Below are 22,374 nucleotides of genomic sequence, written 5' to 3'. Positions count from 1 at the left end.
CTTAGCTGTTATAAATTCACTGTAAACCACGGTTTCTTGGGGCTTATTGCTTCAGAAAGAGATTTGACTGAATGGTTCTTCTGTGGCATCGCTGTGAAGAACCTTTTAAGCACCTTTATTTTTAAGAGTGTGGGTCAGAATGGGATATTTTCTGAACTGTCGTCAGTGGGGGTTTGCTCTGTGTTCGTCTCGTCTCAAGGTTTTCTTCAAGGTGACTGTAGGAATGAGCAGGTGTCCGGCGGACGGCGGCGATCGGGACGTTGTGATGTCCGTCAGGCCCGTGGGCTTTAACGAGTCCGTGAGCGTCCGGATCCGTCAGATCTGTGTCTGCGGCTGTGCTCAGACGGGCCGCTGTCATGATGACCCCTCGTCCTCGGACTGTCCCGCGTTCACCAGCGCCTGTAGAGCGCACCGGAGCGCAGCCGTCTGCAGCGGACAAGGGGTCTGTAAGTGCGCGACGTGTGTGTGTGACTCCAGCAGACTGGGAAACATCTACGGCAAGTTCTGTGAGATGGACGACTTCTCCTGTCCGTATGTGAAGGGCCTGGCGTGTGGAGGTGAGCGCCGAGATGTGTTTAAAGGCTTAGTTCAACCAAAAATGAAAATCCTGTCATTAATTACTCAAACCCGTAAGACCTCCGTTCATCTTCGGAACACAAATTAAAATATTTTCGATGAAATCCGAGAGCTCTCTGATCCTCCACAGACAGCAGGGATGCTAACACGATCAAGGCTCAGAAACGTAGCAAGGACATCGGTAAAATAATCCACGTGACATTAGGAGTTCAACCGTAATTTCGCGAGAATACAGCGAAATTACATAAAGAAAACAAAAATAACGACTTTCGTAAAAATAACAAATCGTCAAAAGCGCCACTTTGGAGAGTATCACAAACGTATGCAACGTATGTATGCGGATACGTTGTTTACGCTTTGATCTGAACGTAAAAACGTATCCGCGTACAATCATTGCATACGTATGTAATACTCTCCAAAATGGCGCTATAGGGTGACGAATTGTTGAATAAAGTCGTTATTTTTGTTTTGTTTGCGCACAAAGGGTATTCTTGTAGCTTCGCAAAATTACGGTTGAACCCCTGATGTTACATGGATTATTTTAACGATGTCCTTACTACGTTTCTGAGCCGTGTTAGGATCCCTGCTGTCTGTGGAGGGTCAGAAAGCTCTCGGATTTCATTAAAAATATCTTAATTTGTGTTCGGAAGATGAACGGAGGTCTTACGGGTTTGAGTAATTAATGACAGAATTTTCCTTTTTGGGTGAACTAAGCCTTTAAGGTCTGAACTAGGCCTGACTAACTAACTATATCTAGCAGTGTTTCCCAACCACTGTGACGGGTTGTCTGGTGTGCCATGGTAAATTATCAAAAACTTTGTATCTCTATTATATTTCGTTATTATTATTTTAAATCAGTGCTATTGGTCATCGTTATGTCTGTTTGTGGGTTATACAAATATTTAACCAATGAAAAGCATTTAAAAGAGCTTGTGACTAAACCTTGGAACGCCATTGGATCCTCAAACTGTCAGTCAAACCTCATAACTCCACTCCATTCAGAACGAAGCGCCGCGCAGTTTGAAGACAGACGTCTACTTATCCACAATGCAAGGGAAAATAAAGAACTGATGTCTGAACAAGTACAGCGTTTTCTACTGTCTTTAAACACTGTCTATAAAGGCTAAGGCTATAAAGGAGCGGAGAACAGTCTTTTTAATATCTGCCGTCTAGTTCTAGCCAGTATTCTTTTGCATGTTTTAAATATCCTGTGCATAGCGGTTCATCTTTTGTATAATGAGATTTCGGCCAAATGTATTAAATAACAAGAAAAACTGAGCTCCCATATAGCTACGATAAACTGTATAACCTGTAAATTGATGAAAACATAATGCGATTAATTTACTCCCTCAGATGCGGCTGTTCTAATGATGGACAAAACACATACCTCCGTAACTCACTCATCAAAAACCTTGTTGACTCCATTTGAGCATGATTTTCAGAAAATGTTAAAGGGATAGTTCACCTTCAGTTGCTGGTCCCCATTGACTTCCATAGTATGGAGAAAAATAAACACTATGCAAGTCAATTGGGACCAGCAACTGAAGGTGAGCTATCCCTTTAAGTGCAAGTGTCTGATCATATATAAAGCCAAAGTACCAACTCTGACGACGCATTGTTTAATTATTGGGAAAAAAATAAATCGTTCCCCTATTATTATTATTATTTTTTTTTTTTTGTAGTGCTTAATGGTGTGCCGTGGGATTTTTTTACTTATCAAAACTGTGCCGCGGCAGAAAAAAGGTTGGGAAACACTGATATATATAGTATAATATGTATAATGTATATTTATGTATATTAAATACATTTATAATAAATTTGGAATTTAATTAACTTTTTTAAAGTTCTATATAATTGTAATTTTTTTAGGTATTTTAATATATTAATACCATAAATATTAATATTTGGAATTAAATTGAGGTTAAAATGTAAAATTGTAAATATAATAGAAGTTTAATAATATAAAACTTTTTTAAATCTACATTTAGTAAATATAATAAAAAAAAATATTTTTATAATATCATTTTTTTAATAGTAAATATATATTAAATAATCATTCGCTAATACCTATTTTTGGATAATCCTGTGAAATAAATACCTAACAACGAAAGGTAGTCATAATCTCATTTTATGTATTTTAAATGTATAAAAAATGTGTATTGCTTTAAACAACAGAAAAATCTCTGGAATGGACACATTTGTACTGGTATATAACATCATATAAATGTGTGTTTTTATGCTTCCTTTTTGACGTTTCAGGACACGGCCGGTGTGTTTCGAGTGAATGTGTGTGTCTCCCTGGCTGGACAGGCGAGTCCTGCGACTGTCCCGTCTCCACCGAGAGCTGCGTGTCAGACGACGGCTTGATTTGCAGCGGCTGGGGAAAGTGTGTGTGCGGCAAGTGTGTGTGTGACGACGCTCGGCGATCTGGAGCCTTCTGTGAGAAATGCCCCATCTGCTACAGCTCCTGTCAATCACACTGGTAACCGCTCGCACTGATTGGCTGAAACAGCTGTCAATCACACAATTAGACACTCACTGAAGCTGCAAGAGAGTTTGTATACCTTTCTGAAGGAGCGTCACTCTAGACTTTGCCTTCTATTCACTTTCATTCATGCGCGTGTAAACGCGGGAATGCAAGAGAAAATGTTTTGTCTTCCGCTGCATACCAGAGTTAAACTCGGACCTGCAAATTTATTTATAAAGCAAAAACACATTTAATAAATAGAGGATGTAAACGTTGTAAAAACAGAGTAGATCAGAAATATTTATTTATTAAACTATTTTAAATGCTTTATTAAATTAATGGTTACACTTTATTTTAAGGTGTCCTTGTTACAGTGTAATTATTTTTTTTTTTTTTTTTTGTAGTGCTTAATGGTGTGCCGTGGGATTTTTTTACTTATCAAAACTGTGCCGCGGCAGAAAAAAGGTTGGGAAACACTGATATATATAGTATAATATGTATAATGTATATTTATGTATATTAAATACATTTATAATAAATTTGGAATTTAATTAACTTTTTTAAAGTTCTATATAATTGTAATTTTTTTAGGTATTTTAATATATTAATACCATAAATATTAATATTTGGAATTAAATTGAGGTTAAAATGTAAAATTGTAAATATAATAGAAGTTTAATAATATAAAACTTTTTTAAATCTACATTTTCTTTTTTTTTTTTTCTTTTTATAAAATATGTGTAATTTAAATCTGTATATATAATTAGTCAAATAATTATACATTTGGAATTTAATAAAGATTTTTTTAAGTTATGTTTTTTATTTATTTTTTAATATATTAACACATTAAATATGAATATTTGGAATTTTAAAAAGTTTTATGTTAAATATATATTTGATATTTTTTAGGTTAAACTATGAAATTATCAATAAAATAAAAGCTTTATAATATAAAACTTTTTTGAAATGTATATATTTTAGATTTTTCTAAAATATGTATATATAATTAATAAAATAATAATTTGGAATTCAATAAAGTTTTAAATGTTATATATAATTTAATATGGTAATACATTAAATGTTAATATTTGGAGTTTAAAAACAATTTAATATTCATTTGGATTAAAATATAAAATTGTAAATATAATAAAAAAGCTTTATAATATATTATTAAATTAATGGTTACACTTTATTTTAAGGTGTCCTTGTTACAGTGTAATTATACATATACATAAGTACTGAGTAATATTAATTAACTACATGTGCTTACTATAGGGTTAGGGTTACTATATTTTATTATTATTATAATAGTAAGTACATGTAACATTTGTAACAAGGACACTGTAAAATAAAGGGTTAACAAATTCATAATTAAGAAATAAATAATTATAAATATAAAATTAAAATATTAAAAAATATTTAAATTAAAAATATTAAATATTTATCAAATTAAATATAAATCATTATAATTACATTGAATTTATGCAAATTGATTTAATAATAATTTTAATATTTTTTAAAAACCGACACCCTGGAATATGATGTCATATCCTGTTGCCCATATTTTTGTATAAAATAAATTTTCATGCTAAGATTTGTTGGACTGGCACTTTAGCTTTGGTTCTTAACGGAAAACAAGTATACTGCATACTGCACAGTATATACTGTATGCTATTTTTAATGTAAAATAGTGTGCAGTGTTCAGCAACAATGTAGCACAAAAACATCATATTGCATGTGTAATTCCAGTTTCGAAATGATTTTGCATTTGGTATACTTGAAGAATACTAGTGTACTACAGAATGCACAGCATATACGGTATACTATTTTTAAGAGTTGTAAGTAAAATAGTATGCAGCATTCAACAATGAAGTAGTATGCTACACAACCTCATCACATCGCATGTGTAATTTCAATTCTGAAATAATTTTGCATATTTAAAGTTTAGCATGATCGCCCATTTAGACAATCTTCTGAATAGAATACAAGCATACTGCATACTGCACAGTAATGATGTACAGTAATGCACAGTAATGCATGTTAAATGTCTCCACTGTTTGTACTGAAATGAAATAATGAGTCATTGATAACGTTTCCAGCTCATTCCTCACACTGGAAATTGAAGGTCAAATCGATCACGTTGCATTGTGGGATGCTGTATTCAATGCAGTGTGCTCTGGCTTTATACCAAACATTGGCACATGTCGTAGAAATAGTATGCCGTTCTGAACATTGCCTAAATTCACAACATAACCTAAAGTGTCGGCCACATGTAAAATTGTTAGGGATGCATGATCGCTCACTTAGCACATGCATCATATGGACTAAGACTACATCATAAATATAAAAAATAAAATTATAGGGGAATTCACTATAAACAACATTTACAGCGGGTAAAATAAGTATGGATTACTTGGGTTTTTACCGACATCTGGTGAAAATTTCATGTCAACAGCACCTTTAGAAAAATGGTGACGTGTTCAATACTTATTTTACCCGCTGTATATATATATATATATATATATACTGTACATACAGTGTAGATGTACAGTGAATGTATAGAGATTATAATAAGCAGTGTTCATAGGCCGTGTTTGATTTATGAGTCCATATAAATGATGTCACAGAGAGGCTGATGTGTTTATGGACTGAAATCTGGCCGCTGCAGCTGCTGAGATTTATCCCATAACTCCACGCAAAGAATGTTATTGTGATCATTTTCATAAGTATGCTAAACTGCTTGACAGGAGAGGGGAAAAAAAAACCTGCAGAACACCTGCTGTAAAACAGCAATATACGAGATATATATATATATATATATATATATATATATATAAACAAATAATTATGTATGTCTGTATAGTTCTTATTAATTTTTAGTTAGTACATCTTAGTACATAAGGTTAAACTAAATTAAAATAATAAATTTTGCTTTGGCAACTAGCTGAAATAAACATTTATTTTGTATTTTATTTCATTTTAGTTAACGTTTATTTTATTTCAAGTAACAAAAAAAAAAATGTTTTATTGGTTTACATTTTAGTTTTAGCAAATGACCCTTATTATAATTCTTTATTTATTAATTTAAGGTTATTAAAATAATATAATGTAATAGGTTAAATAACTTTAAACATGAAATAATCATTGTATAAATGTATATGATCTACTCCACTGTTCTGCAACAACTTCAAAGTTGGTCTTTTTTGCACTTGTGTCCTTTACATCCTAATAGTTTCCGTGCTCTGTCATCAGGAGCTGTGTGAAGTGTCACCTGTCTAGTGGACTGGGATCAGACGCGCTGCAGCTCTGTAATCACAGCTGCGCTCCAGCGGTGGAGTATGTGGACGACGTCACAGGTACTACAGCACAAACACAGAGAGAAACACAGGAGGCTGCTGTGCGTCTGAATGAACTGTGCTGTTGTTCAGAGCTGCTGTGGGGGAAGTACTGCCTGTATCCCAGCAGTGAGAAGTGTCAGCACCGATTCCTCATGGACTTGGCTTCGGATCGGCCTCAGCTGCACATCAGTCGACATCCTGGTGAGGAAATTCATTCTGCTCCTCCTCCGCCTTTTTCCACCTCTGTTCGACAGTGCTGAAAAATTAGAAATTATATTTCACTCGCAGAGAACGAAGCCTATTTTAAGACTGTTTGTGACATTATTATTTTCAGCACATTTTCCCAACAAATTCTCATTACTGTAATGTGTCAAGTCCAGATGTTTCTCATTTGATTCTTATTCCTGTAATACAACATTGTTGTTGTTTTTTTCTTTTATTTAGGTAATTAAATTTGATTTAAATTCAATTAAATGCAGTTCAACAATGACTGCTGCTCCATGACGTATAAATACTTTACAGTTTTGTGTTACTATATAAATATTTTACAGTTGTTATTTTCCACATTACAGTAATGTTAAAAGTAATTTTTTGCATTACAGTAGTGCAGTTTTATTATGGAATTGTGCTTAATTGTAAGTTATTTCTTTGTTTTAAATTTTTATTTATATTTATTTATTTTATTTTTATTTATATGTATTTTATTTTCATTTATATTTTATTTATTTGATTTTGTGGTGAATCGTAGTGAATTGTAAACTATTTTTTTATTTTTTTTATTTGGTATTTTATATTTTATTTCTTTATATGTTTATGTTTATTTATTTATTTAATTGTGTGGTGAATAGTAGTAATTTGGAAGCTTTATATTTATTTGTTTACTTATTTTGTATTTTATACGTTTATTTATTTTGTATTTTATATTTTATTTATTTATGTGTTTATTTATTTTATTTTATGATTAATAAAAGCCATTTATTTATTTTTCATTATTTATTTATTGTTTGTTTATTTAATTTGTATTTTATTTAATTTTTTATTTGATTTTTTTGTGACTTGTAAGCGGTCTGTTTATTTTTATTTATTATTTTATATAACGTTATTGTTTGTTTATTTTTTTGTCTTATACTTTTATTTATTCATTTATTTAATTTGTGGTGAATTTAAGGTCATTTATTTATTTATTTACTTATTTTGTTTTTTAAATTTGTGTTAATTTTGTATTTTATGTTTGTATTAGTTTTTGTTTACATTTTATTTGTTTGGGGTTTTTTTATTTAGATTTTGTGGCAACATTCAGGAGATTCATTCTTCTCTTTGCTGATTTCTTGCCAAAAGGAGTCTTTATTGCTCATAGTTTGCTCAGGAGGTTTATAGGAGTGTTGTTTCTTTGAAGTATCAAAGCTTATGTTCTTTAAATTCACACACACACACACACACTTACAGTGGAGAGCAGCTCAGATAATTTGATGGGAAACATTAGAGTTCATCTTGAGATCTATTTTGATTGCTTTTCTGGGGGGGTTTTTTCAGGAGACCTCATTGATGTCGAGGAAGAACTTCTGATATATTAAGTAGATGCATTTTTAATGCATTAAAAAAACGAATTTCTTTCAAAATCTTCACTGTGCTGGTTGAATTGTTTCAGGCGGATAGAGAGGTTCAGGGAAAGGGTTTGTTTAGGACAAAAGAATCCAATAATTCATTCATAAGCTAAACAGCGGCCAGATGTTTCTGTTGTGTGCCGTTACGACATCAGCAGCAGCTGAACTACACACATCCAGCCCTCCTGATCTCAGTGGCTCCGATCCAGTCCGGCCCCAACACAGAGGACACAGAGTAGCATACTGACATTAAGCAGGTTTCCATGGCGATCTGGAAGCAGCACACACACACACACACACAAAGGCTCGTGTTGTTTCAGTGCAGCACTGAGGGGGTGTGGGGTGTGTCCCAAACGCCATTCGGATGAGTGGCTTTATAAGAGAGAATGTGCAGGAGACCAAAACAACACTATTGAGATCTCCGTAATATCTCTGTTGCTTTGCCGTGACAGTAATGCGATTAAACGGAGAGACTACTGCTTCATTAAGCCTCGTTCACACCAGAGATGATAATTATAACTTCAGGTGCTGCTCGCGTGGCGGTCACAAATAACCCATTTTTACTTCAATGAAATGAATGTACAATATTCTAGTTTGATAATGTTTTTTTTAATATCTTGTATTTTTAGGGGATTTTATAGTACTGAATTATATTTCTGCAGGAGTTATAATTCATTTATTACCTGTTAGCCACTTTTTGAGCATAGCAAATAACATTTCTGACTTAAATCTTGAATGCACAGATTTAAGTTTGGTCTCTTTTTAAAGAAGACGCTTGGCTACTATTTTCAAGGTTTATATGAAATATATATTCTCCAAATCATGTTTTACTCTGAAACTGCATGAAAGTCAAACCCATGAATCTAAACAAGTTGTTTTCCAAATTTGAGGTTGATATCACAAAAAATGAGCTTTCAGTAAGATTTTTTGGGGCGCAATACCAAATGCTTCCACTAGATGAAATTCGCTTCCTATACATTTCCAATACGCTCATTTTTGACACGAACACTACAAGTATGACTGGGTTTTTTTCAGGACCATTTAACCTTTTCTAAACGTCCATGTATATGTCCACGTCCAACTATAAACAATAACAATACAGAGGAACGATATCGTTGGAATCTTTTCAGAATGGTTTTTTTTTTCCAGCTGAAGGAGAATTAAAAAAAAACTGAGAGCCAATCAGAATCCATCCTGCTTTAATGAGCTTTGATGGTGTGGATTTTTTTGGTGTGAACATGCCTTTAGTCTTCTGCTTCTTCTTAGAAAAATACTCCATGTGTCTTAAAGAAGTCTCAAGCATATGTCAGACTTGCCAATGCCAAGATACCAAAGTCTGCAATTAAAAGTCAGAGATCTCAATATGAACCAGTGTTATTTTAAGATCATTGATATACTATTATAGTTTTTGTTAATATTTTTAATTAGATCATATTTTTACATTTTCTGTTTTCATTTTCATTTTATTAATGGTTTAGCCATTGTGTCTGTATAGTTATAAAGATTGTTTATTTAGTTTTGTCTTTTTATCATTTTCATTTTATTATAATTTTTTAATATTTCTATTTAGCTGTAATTTATTTTTTTCAGTTTTACTTTTATTCATTTTAATAATTTAGTACTGTAAGTGAAACCTTTCTAATCAAACATTTCTATTATATTCTATTTAGCTTTAATTTAGTTTTATTAATTTTAGTACTTTAGTATTGCCAGCAAAATATTTATAATTCTCAGTGAGGTTATATGTTCAAGTTTATCTAACATTGCTATTCTATTCTATTCTATTCTATTCTATTCAGCTTCAATTTAGTTTTATTAATTTTAGTACTTTAGTATTGCCAGCAAAATATTTATAATTTTCAGTGAAGTTGTATAAGTTCAAGTTTATCTAACATTGCTATTCTATTCTATTCTATTCTATTCTATTCTATTTTATTCAGCTTTAATTTAGTTTTATAAATTTTAGTACTTTAATATTGCCAGCAAAATATTTATAATTTTCAGTGAAGTTGTATAAGTTCAAGTTTATCTAACATTGCTATTCTGTTCTGTTCTATTCTATTCTATTCTATTCTATTCAACTTTAATTTAGTTTTATTCATTTTAGTACTTTAGTATTGCCAGCAAAATATTTATAATTTTCAGTGAAGTTGTATAAGTTCAAGTTTATCTAACATTGCTATTCTGTTCTGTTCTATTCTATTCTACTCTATTCTATTCAACTTTAATTTAGTTTTATTCATTTTAGTACTTTAGTATTGCCAGCAAAATATTTATAATTTTCAGTGAAGTTTTATAAGTTAAAGTTGATCTAACATTGCTATTCTATTCTGTTCTATTCTATTTTATTCAGCTTTAATTTAGTGTTATTCATTTTAGTACTTTATTATTGCCAGCAAAATATTTCTAATTTTCATTCAAGTTTTATAAGTTCAAGTTTGTCTAACATTTCCATTTCTATTCTATTCTATTCTATTCTATTCTGCAACTCAAGCATTTCTCATCAAATAATCTGATCTGCTCCACATTTATTTATCTTACTGTATTCATTCTTACTGTATGTCTGCTATTGACTAAAGAATTTTACGAGAAACGATGATCTCTTTGAAGGGCAACTTCTGAGCAGGATGACTTCATGTGGGATCAGAGATGAGCAAAATGCAGTCTTGTGAGGACTTTTGTTTGTGGCTGTTGTTTGTGTTGTTTATAGTCTGGTCTCTGTCGTGTAACAGTGTGTGTTTGGAGTCGGCGGTACTTTAAGACGTTCCTCAGCACCTTCCTTCTGACCGTCACGCTGGGAATCGGCATGCTGGCCGCCGTCCGACAGCTGCTGAGAGCTAGAAACTGCTCGTGGCAGTCCAACCCTGAGCAACAGTTCGACCACAGCCGTAAGGTAATGTGGGTTCATGTGTGTGTTCAGTAAGAGAAAACTACAGTGAAGTTCAATTTTAAAGAAATGTTCACCCGCCCAAAAAAAAAAACGAATATTATTAATATTCATTTATTATCATTTACTCACCCTCATGTCATTCCAAATCAATGTTATTTTAGTGTATGTATAAAATATAATTTTTTTCCAGTTTTATTCAAAATAATTTTAGTATTTTTAATTTATTTTATTCCTTTTATTTCTAATTTTCAATTAGGTTTTTTAAGTGTAACTTTTTTTATTCTATTTTTTATTTTAGCTTTATATTTATTTCAGTTTTAGTTTTATTAATTTTGTTCATTTAGTACTGCCCACAAAACATCTCTAATTTCCAGTTACATTTTGTACGTTTAGGTTTTTTTATGTAATATCTTTTTTTCTGCTATATTTATTTCACTTTAATTTACATATTTAAATTTTACTTCTATTAATTTTAGTTCTTTAGTACTGCCAGCTAAACATTTATAATAATATTATTTCACAAAATTCACTTGAATAGTTTTAGTGTTAATCTGTGGAGCACAAAAGCCTGCTCACCAAGGCAGCATTTATTTGATTTAAAACACAGTAAAATCAGTAAAATTGTGAAATATTTGTACAATTTCTGATTATTATTAGTATTGAAAACAGTTGTGCTGCTTCATATTTTTGTGGAAACTGTGATAGATATTATTTTTCAGGATTCTCTGATGAATAGTTCAACATTATAAATGTCCTTACTGACACTTTTGATCAATTTAATGCATCCTTGCTTAATAAAAGATGCATTTCTCTTTCCTTCTGAATGCAGAACTCATACGTCCCCACGACCAACGAGAAGACGATCACATACAGGAGGGACCGTCTGCCAAATCACCCGGTGGAGATGCACTCACACGTGCCCAAGAAGCCCCTGAGCGACGCCTGGCAGTGACGATGAGGGTCAAAGGTCGTCTAGAACCAAAGCACTACCTGAATGAAAATACAATCTTTCTCTTTAAGCACTTACTTCACGAGAGGAATATCCAGTGTGGGTTTTCTGAGGGTGTTTTTCATTCCGTTTCTCATGATTTATGATGTTGAATGGCATTAAATCTCTTGTCCTGAAGCCACACAGAAAAAGAGACGGTACGGTAAACCCTTAATGATGTGCTTTAGATGCACGCGTTCACCTCAATAGGCCAGTTTTCTGCTGAGTTACTGTTTGTTTGTGTCTGTGAGCGGATGTGAAGGTGTGTTTGTGATACTTTTACTTGTTTTATTTTAAGCGTCAATACGCTACAGACTCTGGCTGTGTTCAGAATAGCGTACTTGCATACTGCGCGTACTATTACTGCAGGATGCATGCAGAAAATACACCGCCCAGTACAACGGGCTTGACACTTCCAGTATAATGATGCTTAGTTTTGTGACTTTATAATTATATTATTAATAATTATATTATCAATTAATTATGTAGTCAATTAAATTCAATACTTTTTTTAGATTTATATAGTTTTCATTTTAGTTTACATTTTAGGGATTTTTATGTGCTTTTATTGTTTACATATGAATAAATGAAAGCTAAATAGAAATATAAAATATTGTTTACTATGTATGATATTTTATATTTCTTTTTTAACTTTATTTATTATTTTTATTTTATTTTTCATTTTAGATACAATCTTTCTCTTTAAGCACTTACTTCACGAGAGGAATATCCAGTGTGGGTTTTCTGAGGGTGTTTTTCATTCCGTTTCTCATGATTTATGATGTTGAATGGCATTAAATCTCTTGTCCTGAAGCCACACAGAAAAAGAGACGGTACGGTAAACCCTTAATGATGTGCTTTAGATGCACGCGTTCACCTCAATAGGCCAGTTTTCTGCTGAGTTACTGTTTGTTTGTGTCTGTGAGCGGATGTGAAGGTGTGTTTGTGATACTTTTACTTGTTTTATTTTAAGCGTCAATACGCTACAGACTCTGGCTGTGTTCAGAATAGCGTACTTGCATACTGCGCGTACTATTACTGCAGGATGCATGCAGAAAATACACCGCCCAGTACAACGGGCTTGACACTTCCAGTATAATGATGCTTAGTTTTGTGACTTTATAATTATATTATTAATAATTATATTATCAATTAATTATGTAGTCAATTAAATTCAATACTTTTTTTAGATTTATATAGTTTTCATTTTAGTTTACATTTTAGGGATTTTTATGTGCTTTTATTGTTTACATATGAATAAATGAAAGCTAAATAGAAATATAAAATATTTTGTTTACTATGTATGATATTTTATATTTCTTTTTTAACTTTATTATTTTTATTTTATTTTTCATTTTAGTAGGCTACTTTAAATTCTGGAATGATAATTTGAGCAGATTGTTGTTATTATTATTATATTACTTTTTTTGATAGCAATGTTCACAGTAGCCTATCCACCTTATTTTGCGACACGGAAATAAGCTATTTTCTGTGTGTAGTGCAGTAAACGGTAAAACCTTTTGCTACAAACCAGTGTTTATGATTATGATAATACATTAAAATAATATGATAAGCAATAATATCAAGCAGCATAACGGACTTTGCACAGCTAAAATAACTGGAAGCAATGATACCAGAAGTCTCGCACATTCAAATTACAAATGGCACGCCCGATTGTTAAAAATAAAGTGGCTAGTACAGCTGATCCTGTACAGTATGCTTAAGCAGTATGCCAGTACTCAATTCTGAACATAGTGTTTAGGAAACCTTGTCGTGCTGACTGAGATTAGTATGCCACCTAGTGTTCAACACACGCTTAACCATTTCTTACAACTTTAGCAGGGGGTTCTGAATTTTTTTGTAGTGAACATGACATTGGGGTTTATTGAATGTGTTAATATTTAAGCAGGGATCTCAGAACTGTAGCCTAAGTTATTTTCCAGCACATTTCCCAGCTCAAATGATTCCCTGATACAACTGGAGTTTTAAGGAAGTTTCTTCCTACGCTAGTTTACTGTATGTTCAGATTTGCGCTTTGAGTTGTGTGTTACTTATTTAGCTGCTGGTCTGTATTTATATCTGTTGTCGTGTACTACTGAGGGCCCGTTTGTCCCGGACAGCGGCCCGATAACGCAGTGCGTGATGGTAGGAACCCTTGAGGTCACCATAGCATTCCTGTGGCTCTAATAAATCCAGTTTTAACACACTGTTTACATTGGGAGACCATTAAACAATATTTATTTTTTTTCTCTCTTTTGTTAGAAATGAATATATATTTTTTTGTACACTAAAAAATGCTGGGTTAAATACAACCCAGTGCTGGGTAAAATAGGGACAAACCCAGCAATTGGGTTGTTTTGACCCAGCGGTTGGGTTAAATGTTTAACCCAACTTTCTTGGTAGTAACCCAACCGCTAATTGGGCTGTTTTGACCCAGCGGTTGGGTTAAATGTTTAACCCAACTTTCTTGGTAGTAACCCAACCGCTGGGTCAAAACAGCCCAATTGCTGGGTTTGTCCCTATTTTACCCAGCACTGGGTTGTTTTTAACCCAGCATTTTTTAGAGTGTATAGTGTGAACAGATCTGGTTGCCTCCAGAGCAATATTGTAAAGCAAACATCACACCAGCCATTCTGGTTATGCTTTGTAGCCGGTTTAATGAAATAAATCAATAAAAATCATAACACTGTTCTTCAGTTACATGGCGTCATCATTCAAGTTCATTATCGTGAGTTTGTCAAAATGTAAGAAAAAACATTAAGATTGCATATCAAATTATTTAAAAGGTAGGCTATTCGATTGATTTATTTTGGCATGTTGTAGCGTAAAAATACTGACTTTTTTGGTATTGTTTTTAAAATCGGCATAAAAGGTGAAAGATTAGCAAAACAGAGCATGGATTTGAATGTGAAAAATTGTTCGATAAATGTTTGTATACTAATATTGAAACTTAGTTTTTAGCATACAAGTACAAATATGTTCCTAAATTTAAATCGACATACTCTCGAGCTACTCTTTTAATTTTTTTAACTTAAATGTTCCGGTTTCATTGGTTTCCAGTTATTTTACCAGCATAAAACAGTCCCACTGGTGTGTGTGTCTTGTCATTTTAATTTAATTTACTGTCGTAATCATGAATCTATTGGTTTGTAGCACAATTTTACTGCACTTTGTTATTCTTATATTTAGCCTACTTATTGCGGCAAATGAATCGGAAGTCTCGCACATTCACAGAATATGCTTCCGCGTTGCAAAATAAGGTGAACACGATAAATACTGTCTCCTAATATTATTCCTAAAATCAAATAGACTGGTGAACTAGAGCTGCAGTTCTGCCAGCGGCCGCTAAGAGCGCTGCTTTATTGAATGAAAGATCACTGCGTCACAGATAAAGAGATTTGAAACTATTGAAGATGAACTATGGAATTGATTTTAAGTTCGAAATGACTAGTTATGAGTATGTTCTGAGGTCAAGTCACTTCCAAATACACAGTTCGTGCCAGCCTCTTTTAGGTCATGATCATTTCAAAGAAATAAAACTTTGGTAGAAGTGGATCACAATTATAAATAAAAAAATAATTTAAAATATTTCTATTATTATATTATATATAATGATATTTTTATTTTTTTTTTTTACATCTATATTTTATTGAACTTAATCATCTTAAAAAGAAAACAGCTCAGTCACAGACATGTCTAATCTAAACCAACTGAGGTTTTTAAGTAGTCTGAGTTCATTTCTATTTATTTCTGTTTATTTTAAATTATTAAGTAATTTGAAACATTCAGTATCACGGCTTTGTTTCTTCACAGCATGTGACGTCGTCTTTCATTATCTCATACAGGCTTTAATAACCTTGCGTATTTATTAATATGTGCGCATGTATTTTTGTGGTAAGCCATCATTATTATCAACCCACACATACTTCCCCCAAAAACAGTCCAAATAGCCAAGTCATATTTGACTTTATTACCTTAAAGTAAACGTCAGTAAATACAAACACACATGCTCAATTAAATAATAATAAAACAAAAGACAAACCAATAACTGATCGACTCGATTCGATCCTGAAATTATAAATATAGATTCAAAGTGCGACTCTGATAGACTTCAAAGCACAAATCAAACTCGATGATAAATAGAGTTTCAAGACAATCCTGTGTACAATTTCACTTTGCATTGAGAAGAGTTCAGATGCACGGTCATAGACATCAACTGCACGACTAATGTACAAAAACGCACTTTTCATCTCCAAATTAGGCGTATTAGCCTATTATAGACTCGCTGGGTTAGAGACTTTCCGTTTCAAAATCAAGGAGCACAATATAAAACAGTTGGCAAATACAGAATGATAAGACATTTGTGCAGCTGTTGAGGAATAAAATCCTTGATTTTCTTAATTAGTCAATAAAGTGCCTCAATAGACATGAGTGAATGGAGAATCTGTAGATGCAGCGCAAATATCAAAGTTCAGCAGTTTGTTTCATCTTTATCTGCATGACGAGGTTATTTTCATCACTGCATCCAAAAGAGGACTATTTTAAATATCCAAGAACACCTGAGAGAGACCTTCCGCTGATTTACAGTCAAATATGATTCAAATTGGCGTCTGATAAACTCACTGGCCTTCGCGTGATTTCACGAAATGAGTGCGTTCACACGTGGACACTCTTAAAAACAAAGGTTCTTTAATGAACATCCATGGTTCTTTAGACCAAGAAACACTTTCTGTATAGAGTTCTTGAGTTGCCACACTCTTGAAAGTAAAAGTTCTTTATTGGCATCAATGGTTCCATAAAGAACGTTTAACATCCGTTACGCAAAATGGTGTTTATAATGGGAAAAAAAAAGTTCTTTAGATTTTTCAAACGTTCTTTACACTAAGAAAAAAAATGCTTTTAAGAACTTTTCACTGAAGGGTTCTTTGAGGAACCAAAAATGGTGGTTCTATGGCATCGCTGCGAAAAACACAATTTGGAACGTTTCATTTTAAGAGTGTGTATGCACTCTAAAAATGCTGGGTTGTTTCAACCCGACTTTGGGTCAAATATGGACTAAGCCAGCTGTTGGGTTACATTTTTACATTACATTTTAACCCAACATTTATTTTAGTCCATATCTGACTCAAAGTTTGTTTGAAACAACCTAGCATTTTTTAGAGTGGAGATTAAAACGGCTTATGTTTTATAAGTTTTCAGATCAGTGTTATGGGTTCTTTAAAATACCAGGAATTTGAGAATAAAAAGTACTTTTTTTTGGCTCTAATGGGAACCTTTATCTTTAAGAACGCATGTTATCTATATCTCTTCTCAGAGGCCGTTCTGGACGGGTTCTGTGTTGTGGATCATTTCGGGTGACTGGCAGGCTGGGCTGCCCGGTACACTCTGTTCGCTGTCGGTATCGCTGCCCTTCTTAACCCCACTGGAGCCGGGCTCGCAGGCGCTGTGCGTTTTCACGTGTTTACTGAGATGGTCGCTGCGCATGAAGCGCTTGTTGCACACCAGACAGGCGAATCTCTTTTCCCCGGTGTGTGTGCGTAAATGCCGCTGGAGCTCGTCGGACCTGGTGAAGCGCTTCCCGCAGAAGAGCCAGTTACAAACGAACGGCCTCTCGCCGGTGTGCCAACGTAAATGGGCTTTGAGGTGCGATGTCTTTCCGTATACCTTTCCGCAGCCCGGGATGTGGCAGCTGTGGAGGCCCTTTCTGCGCAAACTGGCCCCTGAGGGCCCCAGGCGCTCCGCCTCTTGACAGTTTGGACAGTCGCAGGTCGCTCTGCCGGAGTACCGCCGGGTGGATGAGCGCGGAGACACGGCTAGCACTGCGCCGTTAATACCTGGGCTGGTTTCTGGGTAAGTGGCGGATAAAACCGGTTTGAATCCGTCCATCAGGTGCTGGCCACCTGTGAGGAGATGCGGAGACGGACTGGCGCTGAACGCGGAGTGAGTGAGGGAGGAATACTCTGAGTTGTATCCACCCAAGGGTGAATGCAAAGAGCTCTGGAGCGCGGCGCCGTTCGCGCTTTGAACGTCAATCCAACCGGTGCCCACATCCCACCAAGAGGAGCCGCCACCGGCGCTCACGTCTCCGGCGGAGATGCCAGCGTGCGCGGATTTGAACCACGTCTCATACGGATGCGCGACGCTCATCCTCGGGTAAATCCCCTGCAGAGTGTCCACTTTGGAGATGAACACCGACTGCGCGCTCGCGTCCTGAGAACTGTTGGCCACTGAAGTTTGAAACACGGGATAGTCGTTTCCAAACGGGCTGGTGGAGGCGTTGGTGCCCGTTAAGGAGAACGAGCTGTTGGCGCTGAACGAGTCGTTCCGCTGCGCGCCGAACGGAGAGAGAGAACAGCTGCTGGGCGCTGCGCGTTTCCACGGGTGAAAACCTCCTTTTCCAAACGAGCCGCTGTCCGAGGAGGGACTCGAGCTCCCGATTTTGTTACAGGTCGCTGCTAACATGGCCAATGGAGTGGATCCAACCCTCGGTTCCTCCTGTGACCATACAAACATTCACATTTTCACTCAAGGCGCTTTTATACAAAGCGACTTTCAAAAGAAGAGCAAAAAAGCAACAATATTGCCATCCCTCGGTTCCTCCTGTGACCATAAAAACATTCACATTTTCACTCAAGGCGCTTTTATACAAAGCGACTTTCAAAAGAAGAGCAAAAAAGCAACAATATTGGTCATAAACAATGCCAAACACATTGTTTATAAAGCCGATAGGAGATCAAGGACTTTTCCCTTTGCCGCATATCAAAATATGGTCAATTTAGACGTGAAATAAAGAGTTGCAATACTTTAAACGCAGCCCGTTTTGCAAATTTTCCTTCTATAAACTTTTCAGAGACAATTGATTTGTTCATGGAAATAATGCAATCGATGTAATATAATCTTAAATAACTGATATATTACCTTTTGCATTAAACTGATTTGTTTTGCGGCAATTTAAGTAGGCTATAGTTCCACAAAGCAAAGAGTTGAAATTGTTTAAACTCAATCCATTGTACTAATATTCTTGCATTAAACTGTTCAGAATCGGTGTTGCCATTAGCAGTTCTTTTAATAAAAATAAAGCTTCCACATAGAACCAAAATGAGTGTCGCCGTTTTATAGCTACTATAGGAGAAGCTTGTAATTCAATTGAATTTCATTAAACCTTCTATGTTTTTAGTGTTTTTAAAGAACCCAGGAACCAAAACACCGATCTAATGAAACATCAGTAACTTTTTACTCTCCAGATTTGTTATTTATTTATTTTTTATAATGACAGGATTCTTTGGTGAATATTATTTTCAAAGAACACTTATTTTTAGGATTATAGCCTACTATTTGCTCCTGCAATCCGAATGCAACTCGACCGCATTTCAGCATTACGCAGGATTACGCACAAACACGCTTGTAGCCAAATGAAAATATCCAGCAAATAAACTTTAAGCGATCTTAGATTGTTCTAATTTCAGCTGAAAATCCTCTCGAGATCTCCCCTGGACGGACACAAGAGCTGTATCTATACTCACCCCAAGAAGTGAAGTTGCCATCACCTGTGAAAGGTCTTTGCATTTATAAGTCCCTCGGCTGTTTTGGAGCCTTTTTCCGCCCACCGCTGCACAAATGCGCTCGGCTCGGGCTTTGAAGATCCGGCGGATCCCGCGCGACCAATCAGATCTGCGTTCGCTGGGGATGTCATCGGCGGAGCTCTCGGTGACGTGTTGTGCGGGTACTTGTTTACAAGTGGGAGGAGCGGGAGGGCCAGTGAACCTTTCCAGGGCCCCTTTTTTAATTGTTGGGGAAACCCATGTAAGGATAACTAATATTTTATGCTAATGAGATGCGTGTGGGTGTTTCTTGGTTTTTTTTACACTGACTTTAAACATCTGAATATGACATCTGAATAAAATATTTAACAATGCATGATTTATTTTTATTTTTTATTTTTTTATTCTTCAGGATCTGTGTTTTTATTCGTCAGGACTCGTGTTGAATTCTGGGTCGGAGGGCGTGGCGGGAAACTCGAGGGGGTGGAGGTGGGTGATGCACGTGGTGGAGCAGCAGCTTCACCAACAAGAGGAGATGAACTTCGTCCACGAGCTCTTTCCTCTTTCCTCTCATTCACAGCAGAGATTAATGTGTGCGTAATCCACAGGCAGTCCTGCACTGCGGTTTCTGATCTGATTTACTCCTGTTTGTGTGGATCAGTAGATCATTTATCATCTACAGTTCTGTAATTGTTGTGCAATTTTCCACAACACAAAGTCTGAGATTTCCAGTAATGCTTTCATTATGTACACTCTAAAAAATGCTGGGATAAATATAAAAGCAAAACAACCCAATAGCTGGGTTTGTTCCTTTTTAACCCAGCATTTTTAGAGTGTAGGCTATTCTTTTCTAATTCTAATGCCTTCATTACAGATTATAATTTTAGTGTAAGAAGATATGAATTTGAGATTCACTGCATGATTTGAGAAGGTCACAAAGAGCATTTTGGCCTTTAATGGAAGCAAGCAAATCTGCCCATCCGTACAATATACAGTTCATTTGATCACGCTCACACATGTAGCCTACTTATTTGGTGATTTAGAAAATAGCCTATATAATATAGCCTATATTTTTTTTCTGCATGTTTAAACATTTATTTGTAACTTTTACAAAACGTTCAATTCGTTTTTTCTAGGCTACCTACAACGTTCTATTTATTTCCAGGTCTATATTAGATTTTGAATTGCAGATATTCGATATAAGCAGATTTTTTATTTTATTTTTTTATTTGGCCAAGAAATCAAATGCATAAAAGTGGCAGGCTATAACAGTATAGCACTATAACTGTATCCTATGCAGTTTCACACGAGCACGCATCAGCATGCAGCGCACGTGGGTATCATGCGTTTAATTTGACTTTCAACTTTAATAAAGAGGTGAAGCTTTAATTACATGCCATTTTATTTGTTTGATATGTTCGCGGGATCAATGCAGTTTTCCGTTCATCACAATTAGGCTATAGAAAATTCACCAGAATGCGAGACTCGGTCAGAGCATCACAGAGCTCGTTTGGTTTTATATAATGAAATCACGCATTATATTTTGTAAGTGTATTTCTCTCATTTTGGTGAGCATTCATTTCTCTTTAATTTTCCCGAAATCTTTTAATTTCAGGAAATGCGAAATGATATGAATTATTTATAGTAGCCTAAAATATCGAAATAGTTTTATACTTGTATAGGCTACATATTTATTGGGAAACATTGGATAAATAGCCTTCTCAATAAAATAAATAGCCTAAATAAAGCGTTTTTCACGTGGAACTTTTTTTTCTCCTTATACAAAATACAGAAAAAATCCGTCAAAAACATATAGGCTATCAGCTGAGCGCATTTTTTAATTCAATAAATAAATAAAAATAAAGTGCGGTAAGGTCGTGGTCGATCAGTGGTAAAGTTAACCAGAGTTCAGAGGTCATGATACAGTAGACCTGCACATATGTGTGTGTTGAACAGATGTCTCTCTCTCTCTCTCTTGCATTCTTCCCCACACGTATATGTGCAGAAATCCCGTGAGGAACCTGTTCTCATAATAAGCGCGTTAACACGGTCCATCGAGCACCGACAAAACGCACCGACCGAGAGAGAGAGAGAGGGAGAGAAAAGGGGGAGCGGTGGGGGGGGACTTTAATTGTTTGCTTGTTGGTTTTTGAGAGAACGTAAAATATCTCCCCAGAAATGCACAGAGAACCCGTTTAATATCCTGCAATTAAAGCCAATCATGTTGAGTGGAAACCAAAGAAAAAAAATGTCTGTATTGTGCAGTTTGTGATCAGCAGTAGCCTAGGCTACTCCATTTCAAACCGAAATTCAACCGAGATTCAATAATAACAATTAAATACAAAATGTAAAAACAAAATTAAATATTAAACATTTTATGTCAGGTTTTATAGGGTAGCGCCATATTAAATTTTTGACAGAGGCTGTGAGAGCCAAGTAGGCCTATACAGGGCGTTTATTGGACTTTAGTGTAGTTTAACAATTCCGATTGCTCAGCTGACGGAAGTAGACAAAAACTCCACAAAGTTGGGTATTCTGAAAATTACACGGTCTAGGACATTTATACACTTGTAAACACGGCACATTTATCCCTCACACATCCACGTTAAATATGGCGTCTATCCCGATTAAGGTCTTTTTCAGATTCTGGGCGTTTGCTTTGAGTATATTTTATTTTCAAGCAGTATCTTTCTTATAAACTTGATTTAATTCTAGTAACTTGAAATAATTCTGTATAGTAAATTCACATAGGCTATATATTTATATATAGGCTATATATTGTATACACACATACATAGGCTCTGTTTCAAGAGCTCATAAAAGTCTTTTCATCCTCACTGTACATTGTTTACACTGTTGTGATCAGACACATTTTGGACCCACCTTTATGACACTTTGCCTGAACATGGCCTGTCTGTCAGTCAGGGTGTGTGACATGAAATGTGTGTGTGTGTGTGTGTGTGTGTGTGT

At 34.8% G+C, this 22,374-nt stretch overlaps 2 protein-coding genes across 2 annotated transcripts in view; one reads left to right on the top strand and one right to left on the bottom strand.

The window, feature by feature from the left end:
- LOC107655111 (integrin beta-8-like) overlaps window positions 1-12,343 on the top strand; it is a 35,872-nt gene extending 23,529 nt beyond the window's left edge. Inside the window, exons 10-15 of the mRNA XM_016442528.1 lie at window positions 200-557; window positions 2,836-3,058; window positions 6,296-6,399; window positions 6,472-6,582; window positions 10,718-10,878; window positions 11,705-12,343. Coding sequence (XP_016298014.1) covers window positions 200-557; window positions 2,836-3,058; window positions 6,296-6,399; window positions 6,472-6,582; window positions 10,718-10,878; window positions 11,705-11,827 — 1,080 coding nt within the window. The 3' untranslated portion in view covers window positions 11,828-12,343. The remainder of the gene's footprint in view (window positions 1-199; window positions 558-2,835; window positions 3,059-6,295; window positions 6,400-6,471; window positions 6,583-10,717; window positions 10,879-11,704) is intronic.
- A 4,830-nt stretch (window positions 12,344-17,173) lies between these two features.
- LOC107655097 (transcription factor Sp8-like) lies at window positions 17,174-19,432 on the bottom strand. The gene is made up of 2 exons (XM_016442517.1): window positions 19,387-19,432; window positions 17,174-18,358 (listed from the first exon to the last, which is right to left on the bottom strand). Exons 1-2 carry the CDS (start codon window positions 19,405-19,407, stop codon window positions 17,174-17,176), a joined length of 1,206 nt encoding a protein of 401 aa, XP_016298003.1. The 5' UTR covers window positions 19,408-19,432.
- Between the last annotated feature and the right edge of the window lie 2,942 nt (window positions 19,433-22,374).

Source organism: Sinocyclocheilus anshuiensis, unplaced genomic scaffold, assembly GCF_001515605.1.
Source record: "Sinocyclocheilus anshuiensis isolate Anshui unplaced genomic scaffold, SAMN03320099.WGS_v1.1 scaffold515, whole genome shotgun sequence".
Classification (NCBI taxonomy): domain Eukaryota; kingdom Metazoa; phylum Chordata; class Actinopteri; order Cypriniformes; family Cyprinidae; genus Sinocyclocheilus; species Sinocyclocheilus anshuiensis.
The sequence above is the reverse complement of the archived record's forward strand: the minus strand, read 5'-3'. Positions and strand labels throughout refer to the sequence as shown.

What these genes read in the sequence shown, in the direction of transcription:
- LOC107655097 (XM_016442517.1), bottom strand. Translation starts at nt 19,407, where the DNA reads ATGGCAACTTCACTTCTTGGG. An exon ending in TGGCAACTTCACTTCTTGGG is followed by an intron (nt 18,359 to 19,386) that starts GTGAGTATAGAT and finishes GTATGGTCACAG; the next exon opens with GAGGAACCGAGGGTTGGATC.